Below are 18853 nucleotides of genomic sequence, written 5' to 3' on the forward strand. Positions count from 1 at the left end.
TAAACTCGTGACTTCTTCATAAAACCTCAGCAAAAGTTATTCTCAGGTTTACATATTCCGAGATACAAAATGGCTTTAAAAAAATCACAGTGTGTGGCCTTAATGCATCACTGATGCTTGAGTAGAAGGTTTTCTATAATGTAACTGTTCATTCCTGTCTTGTAGTGCTGTGAAAGAAGTTCCAGACAATGATCAGGAGAAGGGCAATGAGAGAGAGCAGCCTGAGCCAGCCAATGAGGAAGCAGAGACGGTTAGAACCACACACACACACAGACATATTTCTAAATTATATAAATCTTTCTAAATGAATTAAATTAAACATTTTAGTCATATCCAGATTCCAGCTGGTAGTTAGTAATGCTGGAATTCTATAGATTAAACCGGTGAGAATGTCCTATTTTAGCGCATTGTTGTTTTGCAGGAGGCTCAGGAGGGCAGTGATCATGATGAGGGTGAGGAGGAAGAGGAGGATGATGATGAGGAAGAGATGGATGCAGAGGAGAGCTCAGAGGATTCAGATTCTGAACTGGATGAGAAAGGTAATGTACAGTGCTTTTTGTGGTTGTGGTAGTCTTGGAAGTTTCTAGAGGTTTTATTTTATTCTTTATCAGTCTTTCACTCTTTATGCTTTTGCACATTATGGATTCATTAGTTCATTTCTTGAATTAATGAATCTTTGAAAGACAATATTGTGGAAAAGCAAATTCTATTTTTTTGATTTAAAAAAAATATATATAATTATGTAGTAAATAAACACTTATTTTTCATATATTTTTAAAATGTACTGGCCACTGTGGTAACATAGCAGTTAGCTATGGCTGTTTTAAGGACATACAGCTCCAAGTTGGAACACAATAAAATTTCCAGTGGTCATTTAGATCTGACTATAAATGTAAATGAATATATATGTTTATTAATTAAAATGTAACATTACTCAATGATGTGAAATGCACACTTTGAGGATTACAATCCCTATTTGAATCCGTATTAATGCAGCCAGTTTAATCCTCTGGGATGCACTGGCACGTGCATTTCTCTTTTTATATATTTATTATAATCCAGCACAGATGAGAATCTCCCCAGTCTCTTGCTGTGGATTTGGTAGATTTGTGTATCTGTCTATGTTTTGTGAAAAAACTGACCAATGACACTGTGGAAACCACTAAGGACATCACAGGTAATACAACAGCACAGTATTATAGCAAAGATAATAACAGTAAGAGAAAGGGGGTTCAGAGTTGGGAGAGCACAATTGGCCATTCTCTCTCTTGGTAGGTAGGTGGCACTCTTTCACCACATCACTCCCAAGGTAATGTTGGTCAGCACAGGCTTCTTCTGTTAGCTGATGAATCAGAGCTGGGTTGCTGTGCTTCCCTTTGCGTGCACTGTTAATATAGATAATGCTAGCTACATATCAGCGGCAGTTGGGAAGAGGCGGTGGCTGGCTTCACATGTACAGGAGGAGGCATGTGCTAATCTTCACCCAACCACGTGTTAGGGGGCATTACTAGTGATAGGGTCAAAGGAGTGATCTGGGTAATTGGCCTTTTTTTAAATTGTGTAGAATTGTTCTATATAGATAAAAAAGTAACCTTGAGAAACATTGCAGATTGATGTGTGAAGTTTAACCTGTAGTAGTTTACATGGAGTATTGTTTATTTGTCACCAATATTGCTTAGTGCCTCTCTTTATTGCAGTTATAAATATTTGCATTGGAATTGCATTATGTATTTTTACTTATTTATTTTATCATATTATATTTTGCTTGCATCTTACTGAACACTTTTTACCATAGCAAAATCAATGCAGTTCCATCTGTAACGTTAATTACACTTGCATCTGGTGTGTGTCTGTGTGTGTTTGTGGTCCAGAGGACTTCCAGGCTGACCTGGCCAACATCACCTGTGAGATCGCCATCAAGCAGAAGCTGATCGATGAGCTGGAGAACAGCCAGAGGCGTCTGCACACGCTCAAACAGCAGTACGAGCAGAAATTGATGATGCTGCAGAGCAAGATCCGCGACACCCAGCTGGAGAGAGACCGTGTGCTGCACAACATGGGTATGCACTGATAAATTAATATGCAGAGGGTTTTTTTTATGAACATCTCCTAATACCGGGTGTATGTGTGTGTTTATAGGCTATATGGAGTCGGGTTCAGAGGACAAGGCCAAGCGAATAAAAGCAGAATATGAGAAGAAACTGAGCGTCATGAATAAAGAGCTGCAGAAGCTACAGGCTGCTCAGAAAGAACACGCCCGTCTGCTCAAGAACCAATCACAGTACGAGAAGCAGCTCAAGAAGCTCCAGCAGGAAGTCACTGAGATGAAGAAAACCAAAGTAATTAGCATTTACCATGCTATAGAATTTTAAGTATGTATACTAACTGACACCTATGGTGAAATGGCAGAAAATACAAGACAAGTTTTTGATTTAGGTTTTAAATAATCAAACAGCACCTCCTAGTGGTCACCAAGGGAAGTTCTTTTATTTTTGTAGGTTTTGTCTTTACTTACAACCCTAAACCTTTTTAAAGTATGATAAGCTAATTATTATGCTAGTTTTAACCAAAACGATTTGCATGTATAAACAGTCTCTCTGTCTGGCGATTGTTGCTAGGTGCGTCTGATGAAGCAGATGAAGGAGCAGCAGGAGAAGAACCGGATGGCAGAGTCTCGCAGAAACCGAGAGATCGCCACGCTGAAGAAGGACCAGCGCAAACAGGAGGTGCGGCATGGCACTGCTCTGTCCGTACACAGATGGGATTGGAAAAGTGTATGTGTGTGTGTGTGTATAAATGTGTGTTAAAAGCTTTTGGTTTTGTCTTTATTTTTGCAGCATCAACTGAAATTGCTTGAGGCCCAGAAGAGACAGCAGGAGCTCATACTGCGCAGAAAGACTGAAGAGGTAAAACATGAAGATGCACATGTAAAATTGATTATTTTTAAGTTTAAATTTACAGCTTGTTTTAAAAAAAAAATCAACAATTTCGATTTAATTTTATCAAAACAATTAAGCAACGGGTTCTTATTTTTCTCTATTCTTTAAAGATGCTCTTTGTTAATAACTTACAGCTACGTGTGCTTTTTTAGACCTCCCATGTCAGTCTTTTTTACACTGTTATTACATAAACAAGTGTGCCAGAAAATAATCGTGCTCTGTGACTTTCTAAATAGTAACATTTTAAAACACACATTATGGTTTTTAATCAATCAGACACAATTAGCTTTTTTTTTTTTGGAGCAGATCATTCTGGCTTCAAGTCTGGCTGGTACAATCTTAAAGAAAAAAGTCTTAAAAATTGAGTTTTTGATGTGCATTTTTTGTAGTGTAATAAATATGTTTAATGCCTTTTTAGTTTTAAAGTATTTTAACCATTTTTTTATAACCTGAGTATATCAAATGTCCTTAGCTATATGTTGATGTGTACCATAGGTGACCGCTCTGAGGAGGCAGGTTCGACCCATGTCTGGCAAGGTCAACAGGAAGGTCAGCCTGCCTGAGACCCTATCAGACTCCGCCCACCGACCACCCACAGGACGCATACACGGCTCTGGAGCACCCAATGGAACCAGGTATGGAATCGATTGACGTCTATGGATCTTTAAATAAATGTTTGTTGGATATTTGACTCTTACAGTGGCTGCATGTGTTCAGCAGACTGTACCACCGCAGACCTGTGGGGGTGTACTCTACCCGCGTGGCTCGGGTGAAATGGCAGAGTTTGGAGCGCCGCATTTCTGATATCATCATGCAGCGCATGACTATCTCCAACATGGAGGCAGACATGAATCGCCTGCTGAAGGTGAAACCGAACTCCTTTAACCCTTTATTCATTCATTCAAATCTACAGTGCATAAAAACATAATACATAATAAAGAGTTAACTTGGTAATAATATGAAGCTTTGGTGGTCTTTGTATCCACAGCAACGGGAGGATTTGACCCGGCGGAGGGAGAAGCTGAGCAGGAAGAAGGAGAGACTGGCAGCTGAGGGTCCAGAGGGAGAGAAGGCTGTACAGACTCTGAGCGAGGAGCTGGAGTCCCTGTTAGCCAACATTGACTACATTAATGACAGCATCGCTGACTGCCAGGCCAACATCATGCAGATGGAAGAAGCTAAGGTCTGTTACCTCTGAACTGGAACAGAGAGGCACAACACAGGGCACATATAGAAACCAATGACCAGGATAACATACATAAATTCATAAATCCATTTAGAATTTAGTCATCTCATGTTAAGGAAAATTGTTGTTTAAATTTTCTTTTGCAATGTTATTTAAGCAGATTGAAGAGAGAAAAAAAAGGACTTAAAGGGACTCTATCTTGGAAAACCAAATCCTCAAAGAAAATTTTAAGTTTATTAAAATTTAAGGTAATTAGTAAAGTAAAAATTTCACAACGTGCCATTCACTCCCCTTTCTAAACAACCTATATTAAAGAAACTCATTGGAATGACTCATGTCTCCACTTATCAAGCCTATCACCATTTACCCTGCTCATTCCTGCAGCAGCTGTTAGTAGTATTTCAGCTCTTATTCAGTATTTTGATACAGGGCAGCAAATCAGATAATTATTTATTTGTATTTTATTCATATTAAAGGCACAGTAATAAAACTGATTACAGCCTGATTAAATCAAATGAATAAAATGCTTTGAAAAAGAAATAAAATGTAAAAAATATCAACACATTTGTAACTTCCTAACTCATTTTTTTCAAAAAGGTCAAGTTTTTAAACGAACGCACAAAAAACAAATAAAAACAGTACAAATTAAATTGTTTTTAATATTGATTGAAAAGAAATAGCAGAAATAACATTTAAATATTTTAACAGCCACAAATTGCTGAGCATTTCTAGCTAGCTTTATGTACTTAGCTTTTTTGCTGACTAAAATGCAGACTAAAAAACTAAATAAAAAAAGACTATGCTATGTGCTGTGCTATGCTATAGCCTTTAGGCTTAATAGTAAGTAAGCTTTATATTATACCAAAAATATCACTTACCAGTTGGGGATAAGCCTTAAATTGTGGAGATAAGTTCAGTGAAGGGAGCCGCCATCCTGCTACTAAAACTCTTAAAATTCACATTTTTTTTAAAAATGTCACATTTTTTTTGGCTTAGGTATTATAAATTATGTGGGCATTTATCCTAAATGGATCTGATCAACTGAGGGTGTAGGCGGTTTTACCACAGGTGACTAGGATTGTGATTTCTATGACTAATTGGCTATTTTAGGTGATTATTTTTGGAAAGTGATGATCTAGATAATTTGATGCATATTGTGTGTTTGTATTTGTGCAGGAGGAGGGAGAGACTGTGGACGTTTCTGCAGTCATTGGCTCCTGCACTCTTTCAGAGGCTCGATTTCTTTTAGATCACTTCATGACAATGGCCATAAATAAGGTACCAATCTTTATAGAGAAATCTCTATCTGATCTAACTTTTTAAATAATGGAATTTAATGGAATAAATAAAAAATAACTTTGGATCAAAGAGTGGTAATGCAGCAAATTAGCATTTGGGTACATGTTAAGTACATGTTCAGTAACAACTTGTTTAACCCCTTAAAATGCCTTGTCTTGTATATGGGCAACAGGTGTAGGTGATACAATTTTTTTTTCTGCAGTAAAATAAGCTATTTACATTTTGAAATCTTTGTGGGCTTTGGAGAGACTCCCATGGGACACTTTGTAGAAGCTGACTTTTCATTCTCTACCCCACTTAATTATTCCGGATCAGTAACAGGAATCAACCGCAAATTCTGCTTGTTTAGAAATAGACATAACACCTAGACAGCGTAACGAAACGAAAGATTCAGATAATACAAACTGTTTCATTTGAATTCTGGAAAAAATAATTTTAAAATGAAGTTCAGGAAAGCACTGATTTTATGATTTTTTTTATTAATTATATTTTAACAGTTACAGATTTACCTAGTTTTTTTTTATATATAATTTCTATTACAATTACAATATGATTTTCTCAGTAATGTTTCTTGTCAAACATGAAACCTTTTTATGTAATGCTTAAATAGAAATTCTCAAAATATAGGCGTGTCATATCAGGCCTTAAAAAGAGTTTTAAGCGGATAAACTCTTCTCTAGCATCATGTTCTACTTTCATCAAATTAACAATTTTCATGTTGCTTACGTAAAAAATTTGGTTACTGTATTGTATTGTATATGTATATTCCCAATACTACTGATAACATGTCAGTATCAGTATCAGTAGTAGATATCAGTATTGCATTCAGTGTCGCACTGTTAGCTGCATGGAGCTGAACTGAATAATATAATAGAAACACTATTTTGAATAGAATACACACTAAAACTCTCAGTGAATGTGTGACTGTCTCAGGGTCTGCAGGCAGCTCAGAAGGAGTCTCAGATTAAGGTGATGGAGGGTCGGCTGAAGCAGACTGAAATCAACAGTGCCACCCAGAACCAGCTGCTCTTCCACATGCTGAAGGAGAAAGCTGAGTTTAACCCAGAGTTGGATGCGCTACTGGGCAATGCTCTTCAAGGTGAGGCTGATCTTGAGCCTTCCCTGCTCTCCAGCTCCACAGACACACACTGATCACACTGAGCAACTCTGCCCTGCCTTGCTCACTACCCTTCCATAACTCCTATAAAATCAGAAGCAGACATGTCGTCTGAAATTTGTCAGATACAGCTCTGGAAAAAGAAGAGACCACTTAAAAATGATGAGTTTCTTTGATTTTACAAAATTGAAAACCTCTGCTTGAAATTTTGCACCAGGAGTGGCATAAAGTTATCCAAAAGCAGTGTGTAAGACTGGTGGAGGAGAACATGCCAAGACTTATTTCTGCAAATAAATAATCTAAATGACAATATTAATTTTAAATAAATATATAACTATAAATAGCAAAATCAGAGAAACTGATCTAGAAACTGAAGTGGTCTCTTTATGTCTAAAATGATCCAGACAATATATGATATAAATTTGATAGGAAGGGTAAGGGCTAGGCATCAGATATGCACTGCATGACCTGCTAAGATGTTCTGTCTTTGTGTTTTGTGAGATCACTCCTGAATAGATGCTGCACTGCTGCAGAAAATCAGAGTTGTTCAATGTCAGTTTTTTAAAAATCTCATTTTCTTTAGAGATCCAGTTTTGACAGCATCTGTTCAGCAGTAGTAGGCTGCTCTGTGGAAGAATAAAGGGCTTTTTCTTTTGGTTGAATTGGACTTAGTTCCGTTTGTACTGGGGGAATGTTGTTTTTGATTTGTGTGTTACCTTTTTTTTCTGTTCCCCCTCCCCCCCTGTTGCCTGAATTGAAACAGAGCTAGGTAACATGCCTGTGGGTAAGTACCAGACGCCAGCCTCCCTGTACTAAGTTCTGAGTGCATGGGTTTCCCTCCTCAGACTAACCGCAGGCTAGCAGTTACATCTGCAGGTGCATGAGGCGTACCGCTCCCAGGCTTTCCCTCATCTGCCCACCCCTCCTTTCCTCCCCCTGCTCCATGTCAGTTCCTACCACTTTTACATGTGCTACAGCCTCGCAGTTAGGAACAACATGCTAACTGTTAACCATTAGCCTTATCATTAATCATAATTCCAGGCTCTTAGTCGGATTTATAAAGAAAAATAATTTCACATTAGCTTGTTTATAGGTGAATATTATTAGGTTAGGTGTCACTTTACTATTACTAATATTTTCTTGGCACTTCTTGGAACAACTCATAAAGTTCTTTCACGCCTCACTTTCTGTCACAGTAACTCAAATTAACTCCAACATTATGTGTTCTTGATATATAGACAGTACAGTCTCATGTTTCAAAGCAGCCGAACACAAGCATGGCAACGCTGAGCTCATTCAATGACTGTGCTCATCCGCTTCCTATGTAATATTAATGTGCTCATCAGATTGACAATTAACAATTCAATTGAAGTTATTTCAAGTTAACTCAATGTGACTCAACTCCAGTTCAGAGCAATGTTTGTATAGGGCACATTCAAATCTCGAGTTATCCGAGCTAAACAATATTTACTGTTTTGTGTTCCTCTCTCTTTAGAGAACGGAGACGACAGTAGCAGTGATGAATCAACAAGTCCTGCAGCAGATGGAAAGTAAGTCAACTAAACAGGATCTGCAGTAAATTCTTCACACAAGCCTTTAATCCTGAAGGCTGTATTTAAATAAGGCTTGTGAATAGTATACACACTGTAAAATGACGCAGCATTTACTCTTCCATAATCCAGCACCCTGGCCTCTGACCTCATGAAGCTTTGTGGAGAGACCAAGTCTAGGAGTAAGGTAAAACCTTCTGTATTTACCACCACATAAAAACCTCAGAGCTTCCACTTTCCTTCTTTTATTTTTCCGTTCTGCCATTTACAAATTCTTACAAATCCTAGCTTCCATTTACAGCTATGAATGGTCCAGCATTGAGATTACTTGCAATAGAATGCTGTTATTTTCTTTTTCTTTTTTTGTTGATTCAGAAAGATAGAAACTTGTTTTATTTTTGTTATATTGATTTGCTGCTACTTTGCACATCATTGGTTTTAATGTATTTTAATGAGAAAGATATATATTGTTTTTTTTTACCTATTATATAAAAATTATTTTTGAAAATATATTCTGCTCTTATATTGCCTTCTTTAAAGAACCATTTGTATCACTTTTATTTTTAATCATTAAATAATGTTTTTGAGATCGAATCCAAGTCATGCAGCTTGCCATCGGCTACTGGAGCCCTGAGAGAGCACAATTGGCCTTGCTCGCTCTGGGCTGTAGATGGCGCTCTTTTTCCTCATCCTTTCAAAGGGTGATGTCGATCAGCACAAGGCATCTGTGAGCTGATGTATTGGAACCGAGTCACTGCACTTTCCTCCGAGTGCGCTGTGACTACTGCTACTTGGCAATGCTACATCATCAGCAGTTCAAAAAGAGGCAGTTGCTGACTTCACATGTATCAGAGGAGGCATGTGCTAGTCTTCACCCTTATTGTGTTTTGTGGCATCACTAGTGATGGGGGGATATACAGCTAACTAGTAGCTAAATGGGTGAAATGGGAAAAAATATAAATAAATGGTCAAAGAAAGATGTTCTTGAATTCTTTTGAATGTTTAGTTTGGCTTTGCTTATTCTTCTGGTACAGGCTCGCAGAAGAACCACCACTCAAATGGAGCTGCTTTATGCTAACAGCTGTGACTCTGGTCCTGACACACAAAGTGGAGATTTTGCTGGCCCTCTGCACCCCATGGCTGAAACACCTGAAGGGCCCTCAGATCTTGAGTCTGCTGGCAATGCAGTCAGGGACTACATGGTCCCTACAGCTGGCTTTTCCTCTAGAATGGGTAGCATGTAAGTAGGGTAACAAAGCTAACATCTTCAGTTCACGTCCACTGACTGCTGCATGCTCTGCTTCTGCTTCTTAACTTTTAAGTTTGCTTAAATCATTTAATGGTGCTTGTACATATTTATTGTATTTTTTATCTCATCACTTTTTTAAATACATATTTCCCTTCAAGGCATGGTGGGTAATTTCCAGTCTTTCAGCGCTCTGGGATTCTCTAAAATGATCTAAAATGTTGAAAACATATTATACCATATCTTGGTTTGAAGATCCCAACAGACTACATATACTTTACACATCCTGACTCTCTGCTGCTCATCTAAGTATTTTTTGCACATATAGAATGTTTCTCGCTTTTAATGGCTACTTAGTTTTCTCTCCATGGACCGATTTACTAATTTAGTGGTTCCGAAAGGTTTTTTCTGTCTTGTAGCTTGCTATCAGCTGCCAGAGCTTTGAGCATAATTGGTCTTGCTTTGTCTGGGTGGGTAGATGGCGCTCTTTCCTCACATAACTCGAAAGAGTGATGTCGATCAGCACAAGGCGCCTGTGAGCTGATGTATCAGAATGGAGTCGCTGCGCTTTTAGCAATGCTGCATCAGCAGCAGTTCGAAAAGAGGCAGTGGCTGACTTCACAAGTGTCTGAGGAGGCATGTGCTGGTCTTCACCCTCTTGTTTGTTGTGGCATCACTTGTGATGGGGAAAATATTTGAAATAAAATTATAAATAATACAAATAAATGAATATTTATTTACTTAAATTAATTAAGTTTAATTTAAAGTTTCCTGATTCATGTAATGTAATGTATAACATGTTAACAGTGACAACGCTAATTGTGACACACAATGCACTGTGAAGCCAAAGAAGATCTATGCCTATGTCATGTTTTCTAGCCTTTGCTTTAGAAAATTGAGCTTTGACCTGGTGAAGACTCATCTCCTGCTGTACGTTTACCAGAGCCCTCTCACAAACATGTCCATCTTATGCTAGCAGTGCTCAAACATGCCTGACTCATCTGCCTTGCTGCTCCCCCTGCACTAGATCCACATCCCCAGTTTGGAACAACTGTACTAATTATTAAGAGGGTTTATTAAATTACATCTAACCAGCATTTAACTATATCCGTCATCTCATTGAAGGATTATTAGGCTTTTTTTTTTTTCTTCAATATTAGAGATTAGAAATGACATTTTTTGATTCAGCACAGTCACCACATCTGATACATAATACCTATGTTTTCTAAAAGTCTCTTTAGTGTAGTTTGATAATCTCTTCCTCCTTGTATTATCAGGTAATAGGTGTCTATATTTGTTGTTGGTTGTATTTTTTATTTTGAATGCTGCTCATCATTTGGTGTTGTCATTGTGTTCAGTGGATGTCTGTGTTTTTTGTGTTTTTATTTTATGTTTCTGTCTTTACATCACTAATGGACACAAAAAAATAGCACCTCTGGCTCAAGACCACCAACGGGGGTGGAAAAGAGAGTCCCGGAAGCGTCTCCTCTCACCCGCAGGAAGACCTATGACAAGGGACAAGCAGCAGCTGACAGAGCTAAAGCCAAAGAAATCAAACAGTAAGCGATAGCACCATCCTAGGGGCTGGAGGACAATCCTGCTACCAATTAATCTGAAAAGGCCTCTGCCTGTGTGAGCTGATGATCATGATAAATAACTTCCACTTTATTCAGTTTTTGGTGGAGAGCAGCGCACACAGCAGAATCTGAATCTGGAATGTGTGAATTAAACCAAAGAATTTCCCCTTAACCATTTTTCCTCTGCTTTTGAGGAAGCATGCTTACCTGAGTTGATCTTGCCTGGTGTGAGCAGCCCCTTACAAATCCTACGCTGAATGTCCAATCATTTTATTATCAAATCAGCAGATCCATTACCTACCATACTCCTCCTCCCTGTGTCAGTGTGTGAATGACACTGCAGCTACTCTTTAGAAATAAGAGATTGTGCCAAAACCGTTATTACTAAGGGTGTCATGATAAATATATAGTACACTGACATGCCACATGTAATCGGACAGTCCCCTTACTTTTACCATGTCCCATGAAAGTCGCATGCACAGTTCTAGCCTGACAAAGCTGGTCGCACTCATTACCACTCACTGTGCTGTTAACTATGGCTGGTAATGCCTCTTCTGACATAATACACATAACTGGTATATGTGACACAGCTTTGGAAATGAAATGTCCCATCCAATATTAGGCCCTGTCAGCCAATATTAGGCGTTGCTATGAGCACCCTGGCCACTGGTTCACAAGATAACACCGTCAACCTTATACCAGTGTGTTTGTTTCAAAGCTGTCCGATTAGCAGTGCTAGCCAGCCCCTGTTAGCAGCATAGGCAGCCCGGGTTAGCAGTAGTAGCCAGCCCTGGTTAGCAGTGCTAGCCAGCCCTTGTTAGCAGCTTACCCAGCACTGGTTAGCAGTGCTAGCCAGCCCTGTTTAGCAGCATACCCAGCACCGGTTAGCAGTGCTAGCCAGCCCCGTTTAGCAGCATACCCAGCACCGGTTAGCAGTGCTAGCCAGCCCCGTTTAGCAGCATACCCAGCCCCGGTTAGCAGCTTACCCAGCACCGGTTAGCAGAGCTAGCCAGCCCCGGTTAGCAGAGCTAGCCAGCCCCGGTTAGCAGCTTACCCAGCACCGGTTAGCAGAGCTAGCCAGCCCCGGTTAGCAGAGCTAGCCAGCCCCGGTTAGCAGCTTACCCAGCACCGGTTAGCAGAGCTAGCCAGCCCCGGTTAGCAGCTTACCCAGCACCGGTTATCAGAGCTAGCCAGCCCCGGTTAGCAGCTTACCCAGCACCGGTTAGCAGAGCTAGCCAGCCCCGGTTAGCAGCTTACCCAGCACCGGTTAGCAGTGCTAGCCAGCCCCGTTTGGCAGCATACCCAGCACCGGTTAGAAGTGCTAGCCAGCCCCGGTTAGCAGTGCAGCTGGGCTACTCAGCCCTGGTTAGCAAACAAAGCCAGCCACAGTTAAAGCTGCACTTAGCAGTGCTAACCAGCCTGGGTTAACAACGATTCCCAGCCTCGGTTGGCAGCGCTAGCCAGCCGCAGTTAGCAGCACTAGTCAGCCCCGGTTAACAGTGATTCCCAGCCATGGATAGCAGCTCTAACTCCCTTATACTCTGTAATTGATCGAAAAAGCCTTTCTGCTCCTTACAACCTGACCAAGAGAATTAATACATAAGGTGCACTGGACTATAATGCACACTGACAATTTTTCAAAAAATAAAGGATTTTAGGTGCGCCTTATAGTCCGAACAATATGGTATTTCATTATCAGTTTGCATACTGCTGTCCCATGACTTTTGGCATTTCAGTGTATTTTCAAGTTTAGTACTTAAATTCAGTACAATTTTATGTGTTAAAAATGGCTCCAACGCAGTACAAAGATTAATTAAATAAAGCTATTCATGTAAGTCTTTGATGCCTTTCTTACGGCGCATTTGTCAAATGTCATAAATAAAAAAATAAAATAAATCTTACAATGAAAAACACCCTTTAGTGTGTGTTTATACCTAAAATAATTTGGATCATTAATTGTGTTTGATTATTGACACTTTTTAGAGGTAATCAAATTGTTACACCCACACAATAAAATACACATAAATAACTGTAGAGAATCTGGTGTCTGCAGCACCGATCATTTCGTGTTCAACTTCCCTCTCAGACCCTTCCATTCAAACCAAATATCCACCCAGCTTAATCTCATAGTGATGTGTGATTACCTGCACTAACTCTGTTTCTCTGGAGTCCTCCATAGCAGACACCATCAGAGCACTGGCCTGAGGTGAAGGGAAACATGGCTGAAAGCTGCTATCTTTTTGAATGCCCTTCGTTTCTTTCTTTAGCTTTAGCAGTCAGAGTTCTGCACAGGAGCAGAAGCACGATGTTAGCCTTCGACCCTGTGGTATTTAGAATTAGACACATTGGATTAGCCTTGCGCTGTAGCAAATGTTGAGCGAGTGTGTGTGTTTGGGTGATTTGTGTGTGTTTATTCTCGCTTACTCATGTAGCTTCGAGGTTCATGCCGACCCCCCCCCCGCCCCTGCAGGCTGTGTGTGGGGTCAGAATGTGTTCACTGGTCTGACTGTGGGGGTTCTTTGCTCTGGGCTTCAGTACAGGAAGTGTAGAGAGGAGCTAAAACACTGGTGCAGCTGCACTGCAGCACCAGAGCTAAGCGCAGACACGTCACTGGCATAGCACAGCTACTGTTCACTGCAGAACACTAAGAGCTAAGAGTGTATTTGATTTAGAATTCTTAATAAATGTAAATACATTTTGTATTTTTAAACAAAATACAGAAATGCAAAGGAATACAAAGGTTCAGGATCCTTTCTTCCAAGTCATTGCACTGATTACTTCAGTTTTACTTCAGCACAGCTGACTTCACTTAATCAATTAAAAATTAATGGAACATTCATTAGCCTAATTGATCATTGGGTTGAAACTGATAGGGTTGATACAGGGCTGTCTCCTTCGGAGGTTTTGAAAAAGCTGCTTATCTGCTAACTCACAATTTATTACCTGAGCATTTATAGATTTATTCCATTGTTATTATTTATTTGTATTTATGTACATTTTGAAATGACAATATTATTTGACATTTCTACTATTAATAAAGAAAACATAGCCATATTTAATCAAAATAAAATATTTTTCTGTGGTGTCTCAAAACACAGCATAGTAATTGGTGTATTTATACAATTAATTATTTATATAAATATTTGGACAATATTACAGCCACCCTGTTTATGAGCAGTACAAAATAGTCTACAAAAATAGAAACTATTTTAATTTCAAGGTTTAAATTTAAAGTTGAAGGAAGTTCACTATGAACAAATTTATTAGTGTTAAAGTGTTGAGTGCATGTGTGTGCCTTATCCACCAGAGGTCTCTATTCTCACACAGTAAATCTTGATTTTCCCATTCTCCAGTATATGCAATAGAGTTCTGGTCTAATCTACAGAAGTAAAGCTTTATTTTTTTCAGCATAGATTTTTTTCCTGGACCACAGACATTCAGGTTGCAGGTTATATAGTTTATGCAAAACATTGGCCAAATGACATATTTTTGATTTTTTTTTTGAGAAGTAATAAATACAGCCTCTGCAAATAATGAGACTTATTTACAACATATTTTCAGCAAGACTTTTATAACACTATTATGGCCTATTGCTTTTTATTAATTCACTGTCTTTCTAAACCATGCACAAAACTGCTTCTAATCAGTTGAATAAAAAGATCTGAAAATCTATGCTCACTAGGGAGTGTAAGGCTATTAAAAAGTTAGTAACAATAGAATAGGACTCTAGACCAGGTAAACAAGATTTGTAATACTGGATACTGGCAACTGGAGTCTAAGCTGTGGAGCAGTGGAACTGTTTTCTTTGAAATTATTGTTCTTTTTCCAACATTCTGACCTCATTAACACTGATGAATGCATTACAATCCTTGCATTACAATGATAGTCTAGTCTAGTAAAACACAGTAAAGACAGCTCCAACAAAATCTGGATTAACCTTTTTTGTAATTCCTTTGGTTTGATAATAAACGGTCAATAAGCTAGTGTCTCAGTTGTGTTGTTTATATGGTGTACCTGCAAAACTAAAAAGAGCTACCTAAAAAGACACAAACTGAAACTTTTACATGAATTAGATGACTTAGCTATTATAGAGAGTGTTACCCAGCTGCAATCTATTATAAGAGTGTTCATAATTTTTTTTCTTAAGACATATTGATTCTTCATTGATTGATTGATTGATTGATATAATTCTCTTTAATAATTGACAATGCATTGGTATTTGCTGGGATTTACTCTGTTTTATATGTGTTAAGCTACAGAGGCAGTGTTCATTTCTTCCTAAAAACATCTAAATGTGCCATTTAACCAAGATGGCTGAAAAGAGTATTTATCCTAATTATTATTTTGTTGTCCATTTTAGTGTTTTTTTTTTTCCCTATGTTGCAGTATGTGGCTGAATTGCTGGACATTCCGCATGCACATACATGCATGTTCTGCTATAGTGTTATCTGCACAGATCACCATATTCAAATGAAGGCTTCCATATGCATGACTCGAGTGTTAAAATGTGCACATTCAAAATGAATTGGAAAATAGTTTGATAGCTATTTGAAATATCTCTGTGTTTATTCCTCAGAGGGGTGATAAACCCTGTTCCCGTGTCTAAGAGCAGCCGTGGTGCTACACTGCAGTGTGTGCATGTGGCTGAGGGCCACAGTAAAGCTGTGCTGTGTGTGGACTCCACTGATGACCTCCTCTTCACTGGATCCAAAGGTCTGACTCCTGTACCTTCAGTTCACATATGATGGATGATGAATTTGGCCCTTTTACACAAAGTCCAGTTTTATGGATGAAAAAAGTTTTGAAATCAAAGTCTGCCTAAAACTGACGATGCTCGATGATGCATAAATGTGCGAATCTTAGCTGTTCTATTGGTTGCTTTGTTGGATTTGTTAAAATCTGGCTTCAGTCAGAGCTTTGTTGTCTTGCTTGTAGACAGAATAAATGAGCAATAGAGGGCGGAGAACTAATGGCCATCACACAATCTCTTAATGTCCACAAAGAAATGCGAACTTTAGCTACCCTCTAATGAACAGACAAGCAAATGAGGTTAAACAGAGCAGAATTCAGACAGTGAACGGAGAAACAGAAGAAAAAGTGCAAATTTATGAGGGCTATGGAGTTTCTAATACAGTTACTTGAGCACAGAAGTAAAACATGCATTAGACTTGGTGTGAAGGTTAAAAATCATGTCCTTTTTCCTTGTCCAAACATTTTTGAGACAAGTTATGATCTGTTGGAGCTCTGGCTTAAAAATGCTGTGGCATTGCCAAAGATACATTTCCTGATGTTGAAACAATCCAATTCTTTAGTTATTAATAATGAGACACTTAAAGAAACATTTTCCCATATTTTCCATATTTCTGCATAAATAGAGCAATACATTTACCTGATTTATTTATTTACTTATAAAAATGAATAAATATTGCATCTGTGATTGCATCTGTTCTCATTGCTGTACATTGCTTGGAAGTTCTAAAGTAATCTAAAGTTGTCAATCAGATCCCAGTAATAGGGTTTTCCATTACCTTACTGTAATTCTGAATTCTGAAACTGCATCCTGCTTCTCCCCCTCAGACCGCACCTGTAAAGTGTGGAATCTGGTGACTGGTCAGGAGATCATGTCTTTGGGTGGCCATCCCAACAACGTGGTGTCAGTACGCTACAGTTCCAGCCTGGTCTTCACCGTCTCCACCTCCTACATCAAAGTCTGGGATATCCGTGATTCAGCCAAGTGCATCCGCACACTCGCGTGAGTTTTTTGCACAATAAATTAAAGTGTAACACTATTTGAAGGTGGCAACTCATTACTGAATTGGAAAGTAAATTACATTATTTGAATTGTCTATTATGTAAATGTTTTCTCTAACATTGTATGTATAAAATATCTGATATTTCACTCAGATAGATGAGAATAATTTAGGTTGTAAACTCAAGAAACGTTGCATTAGAAGCATTGGCATGAACTATTCCACCTCCACTGTTTCCTACAAAAGCTTCATGTTTTCCTCATGAGCAACTTTTCTCCTCAGCTCTTCTGGTCAGGTGAGCTCTGGTGATGCATGTGCAGCCACAACTAACCGCACAGTCACTATACCAACTGGAGAGAACCAGATCAACCAGATCTCTCTCAACCCAACGGGCACAGTGCTCTACGCAGCTGCTGGAAACTCCGTCCGCATGTGGGACCTCAGAAGGTAAAACTGTCCTACAGCTTTTTTTTTTTTTTTTTTCTCATTTAGACCAATATAATAAAGATATGACTCTTTCTGGACCAAAGCAATGCAGAAATTAGTTTTATCCCCTGAATTCATTGCAGGACAGAGAACTGAATTTACCGGGATTCATTTTGGTAAAAATAAAAAACAAAAAACACAAAAACATACATAATTTAAATTATTATTATAAAATATATTATTTATTGTTATTCTGATATATAGCCAATATTATATTGCTTCATAAAATATAACAGACAATAAATAGACAACATTTTCTCCCAAATTCCAAATAAAATATTACAGCATTTATTTGCAGAAAATGAGAAATGGTTAAAATAACAAAAAGATGCAGTGCTCTTAGACCTCAACATTTCATATTAATTACATTCATATTAATTTAGAAACAAGAATATTAATGTTTTAATATTAATACAAAATTTGGTTGAATAACTCTGATTTTTAATCTTGGATTTCATGCATTTTGGCTCCATTTTGGCATGTTTTCCTCCACCAGTTTTTCACAATGCTTTTAGGTGACCTTATGCAACTCCTGGCGCAAAAATTCAAGCAGTTCAGCTTGGTTTGATGGCTTGTAATCATCCATCTTCCTCTTGGTTATATTCCAAAGATTTACAGTTTTTTTGTTATTATTTTTTTTCCAGAGCTTTACATATGTATATATTTTGTTTTACTTTCTTAAAGAAAATATAAAACATAAGCAGCTCATTAAGTTTTTTATTAATACAAAATATAAATAAAAGTAATTAGTAATCTGGGTAGAAAATAAGAACATAGTGATGAAAATGAGGGTAAAAATGCAATGAAGCTTAAAAATAGAAACCTAATTAAAACTTTTATTATGCCACATGGAGCTCCACATTATCTACTAAATTATATGAAGATTGTTTTGTCTGCGTTGTGAGTTTAGTCAGATATTTAATGAGGCGGAAACCAAAGTCTGCAGTGCTGCGACCTTCTAGAACTAGAGTCTGATATATGCTCGCTGTTACGCAAAACCTTCTATCTTCATTTAGCTGTTTTTCCCTTCATCATTTTGAAGATATGAGTTTTTGTCTGCCACCAAGGATATAGGAAACAGATGCATGCAATGCAATGTGTTCTCAGTGTAAAAATAACCTATATCTGGAAGGATTTTCCTTTTTTTTTCTTTTTTTTTACTGTTTTTTATGATTAGGTTAAAACTCTGAAATAACACATGCAGATTTATACGAAGACCAATACATTGTTAATAATATAACCTTTTTTATATAGACTCATATAAAGGCATTATCTTGGCTATCTATATCTGTCTTATCATTTAGATTGAAGCCTTTAGGACAGAACGTCTTTATGATTTCTGGTATTGTACACAGTTATTGCCTCCAATGGCAAGGTGATATGAAGGTAATTGATTTTTCTTTCTGAATGCTGATGTCTTTTTCTGCTCCCTTAGGTTTGTCTCTACAGGCAAGCTTACAGGTCACCTTGGACCAGTCATGTGCTTGACTGTTGATCACTCTGGTAATGGCCAAGATTTGGTCATCACTGGTTCCAAAGATCACTACATCAAGGTATGTGTGTATTTGTGTGTGTGTGCCTCTTATAGTAACTATGTTACAATAAATTGTTCCAGAAATAATTGTTTCTGTTTGACTCATATAATGATAATGTTGTGTATGTGTAGCAATTCATCCTGCCTAATAAAATTATACATTTATGTT

General features: G+C 38.1%; 1 protein-coding gene across 5 annotated transcripts in view; it reads left to right on the plus strand.

The window, feature by feature from the left end:
• The window catches only part of kif21a (kinesin family member 21A), a 60388-nt gene that overhangs the window by 36808 nt on the left and 4727 nt on the right, over positions 1-18853 (plus strand). For 2 of the 5 annotated variants that reach the window (XM_049474641.1, XM_049474644.1), the window contains 20 exons: positions 166-250; positions 422-539; positions 1872-2060; positions 2140-2339; positions 2619-2726; positions 2838-2906; positions 3435-3574; positions 3657-3804; positions 3928-4122; positions 5302-5403; positions 6358-6523; positions 7305-7325; positions 8037-8091; positions 8224-8278; positions 9126-9331; positions 10768-10896; positions 15491-15627; positions 16492-16666; positions 16947-17111; positions 18586-18703. In XM_049474641.1, coding sequence (XP_049330598.1) covers positions 166-250; positions 422-539; positions 1872-2060; positions 2140-2339; positions 2619-2726; positions 2838-2906; positions 3435-3574; positions 3657-3804; positions 3928-4122; positions 5302-5403; positions 6358-6523; positions 7305-7325; positions 8037-8091; positions 8224-8278; positions 9126-9331; positions 10768-10896; positions 15491-15627; positions 16492-16666; positions 16947-17111; positions 18586-18703 — 2581 coding nt within the window. The remainder of the gene's footprint in view (positions 1-165; positions 251-421; positions 540-1871; positions 2061-2139; positions 2340-2618; positions 2727-2837; positions 2907-3434; positions 3575-3656; positions 3805-3927; positions 4123-5301; positions 5404-6357; positions 6524-7304; positions 7326-8036; positions 8092-8223; positions 8279-9125; positions 9332-10767; positions 10897-15490; positions 15628-16491; positions 16667-16946; positions 17112-18585; positions 18704-18853) is intronic. The other 3 variants (XM_049474642.1, XM_007228214.4, XM_049474643.1) reach the window with 3 other exon arrangements.

This window comes from Astyanax mexicanus, chromosome 2 (assembly GCF_023375975.1).
Source record: "Astyanax mexicanus isolate ESR-SI-001 chromosome 2, AstMex3_surface, whole genome shotgun sequence".
Taxonomy (NCBI): domain Eukaryota; kingdom Metazoa; phylum Chordata; class Actinopteri; order Characiformes; family Acestrorhamphidae; genus Astyanax; species Astyanax mexicanus.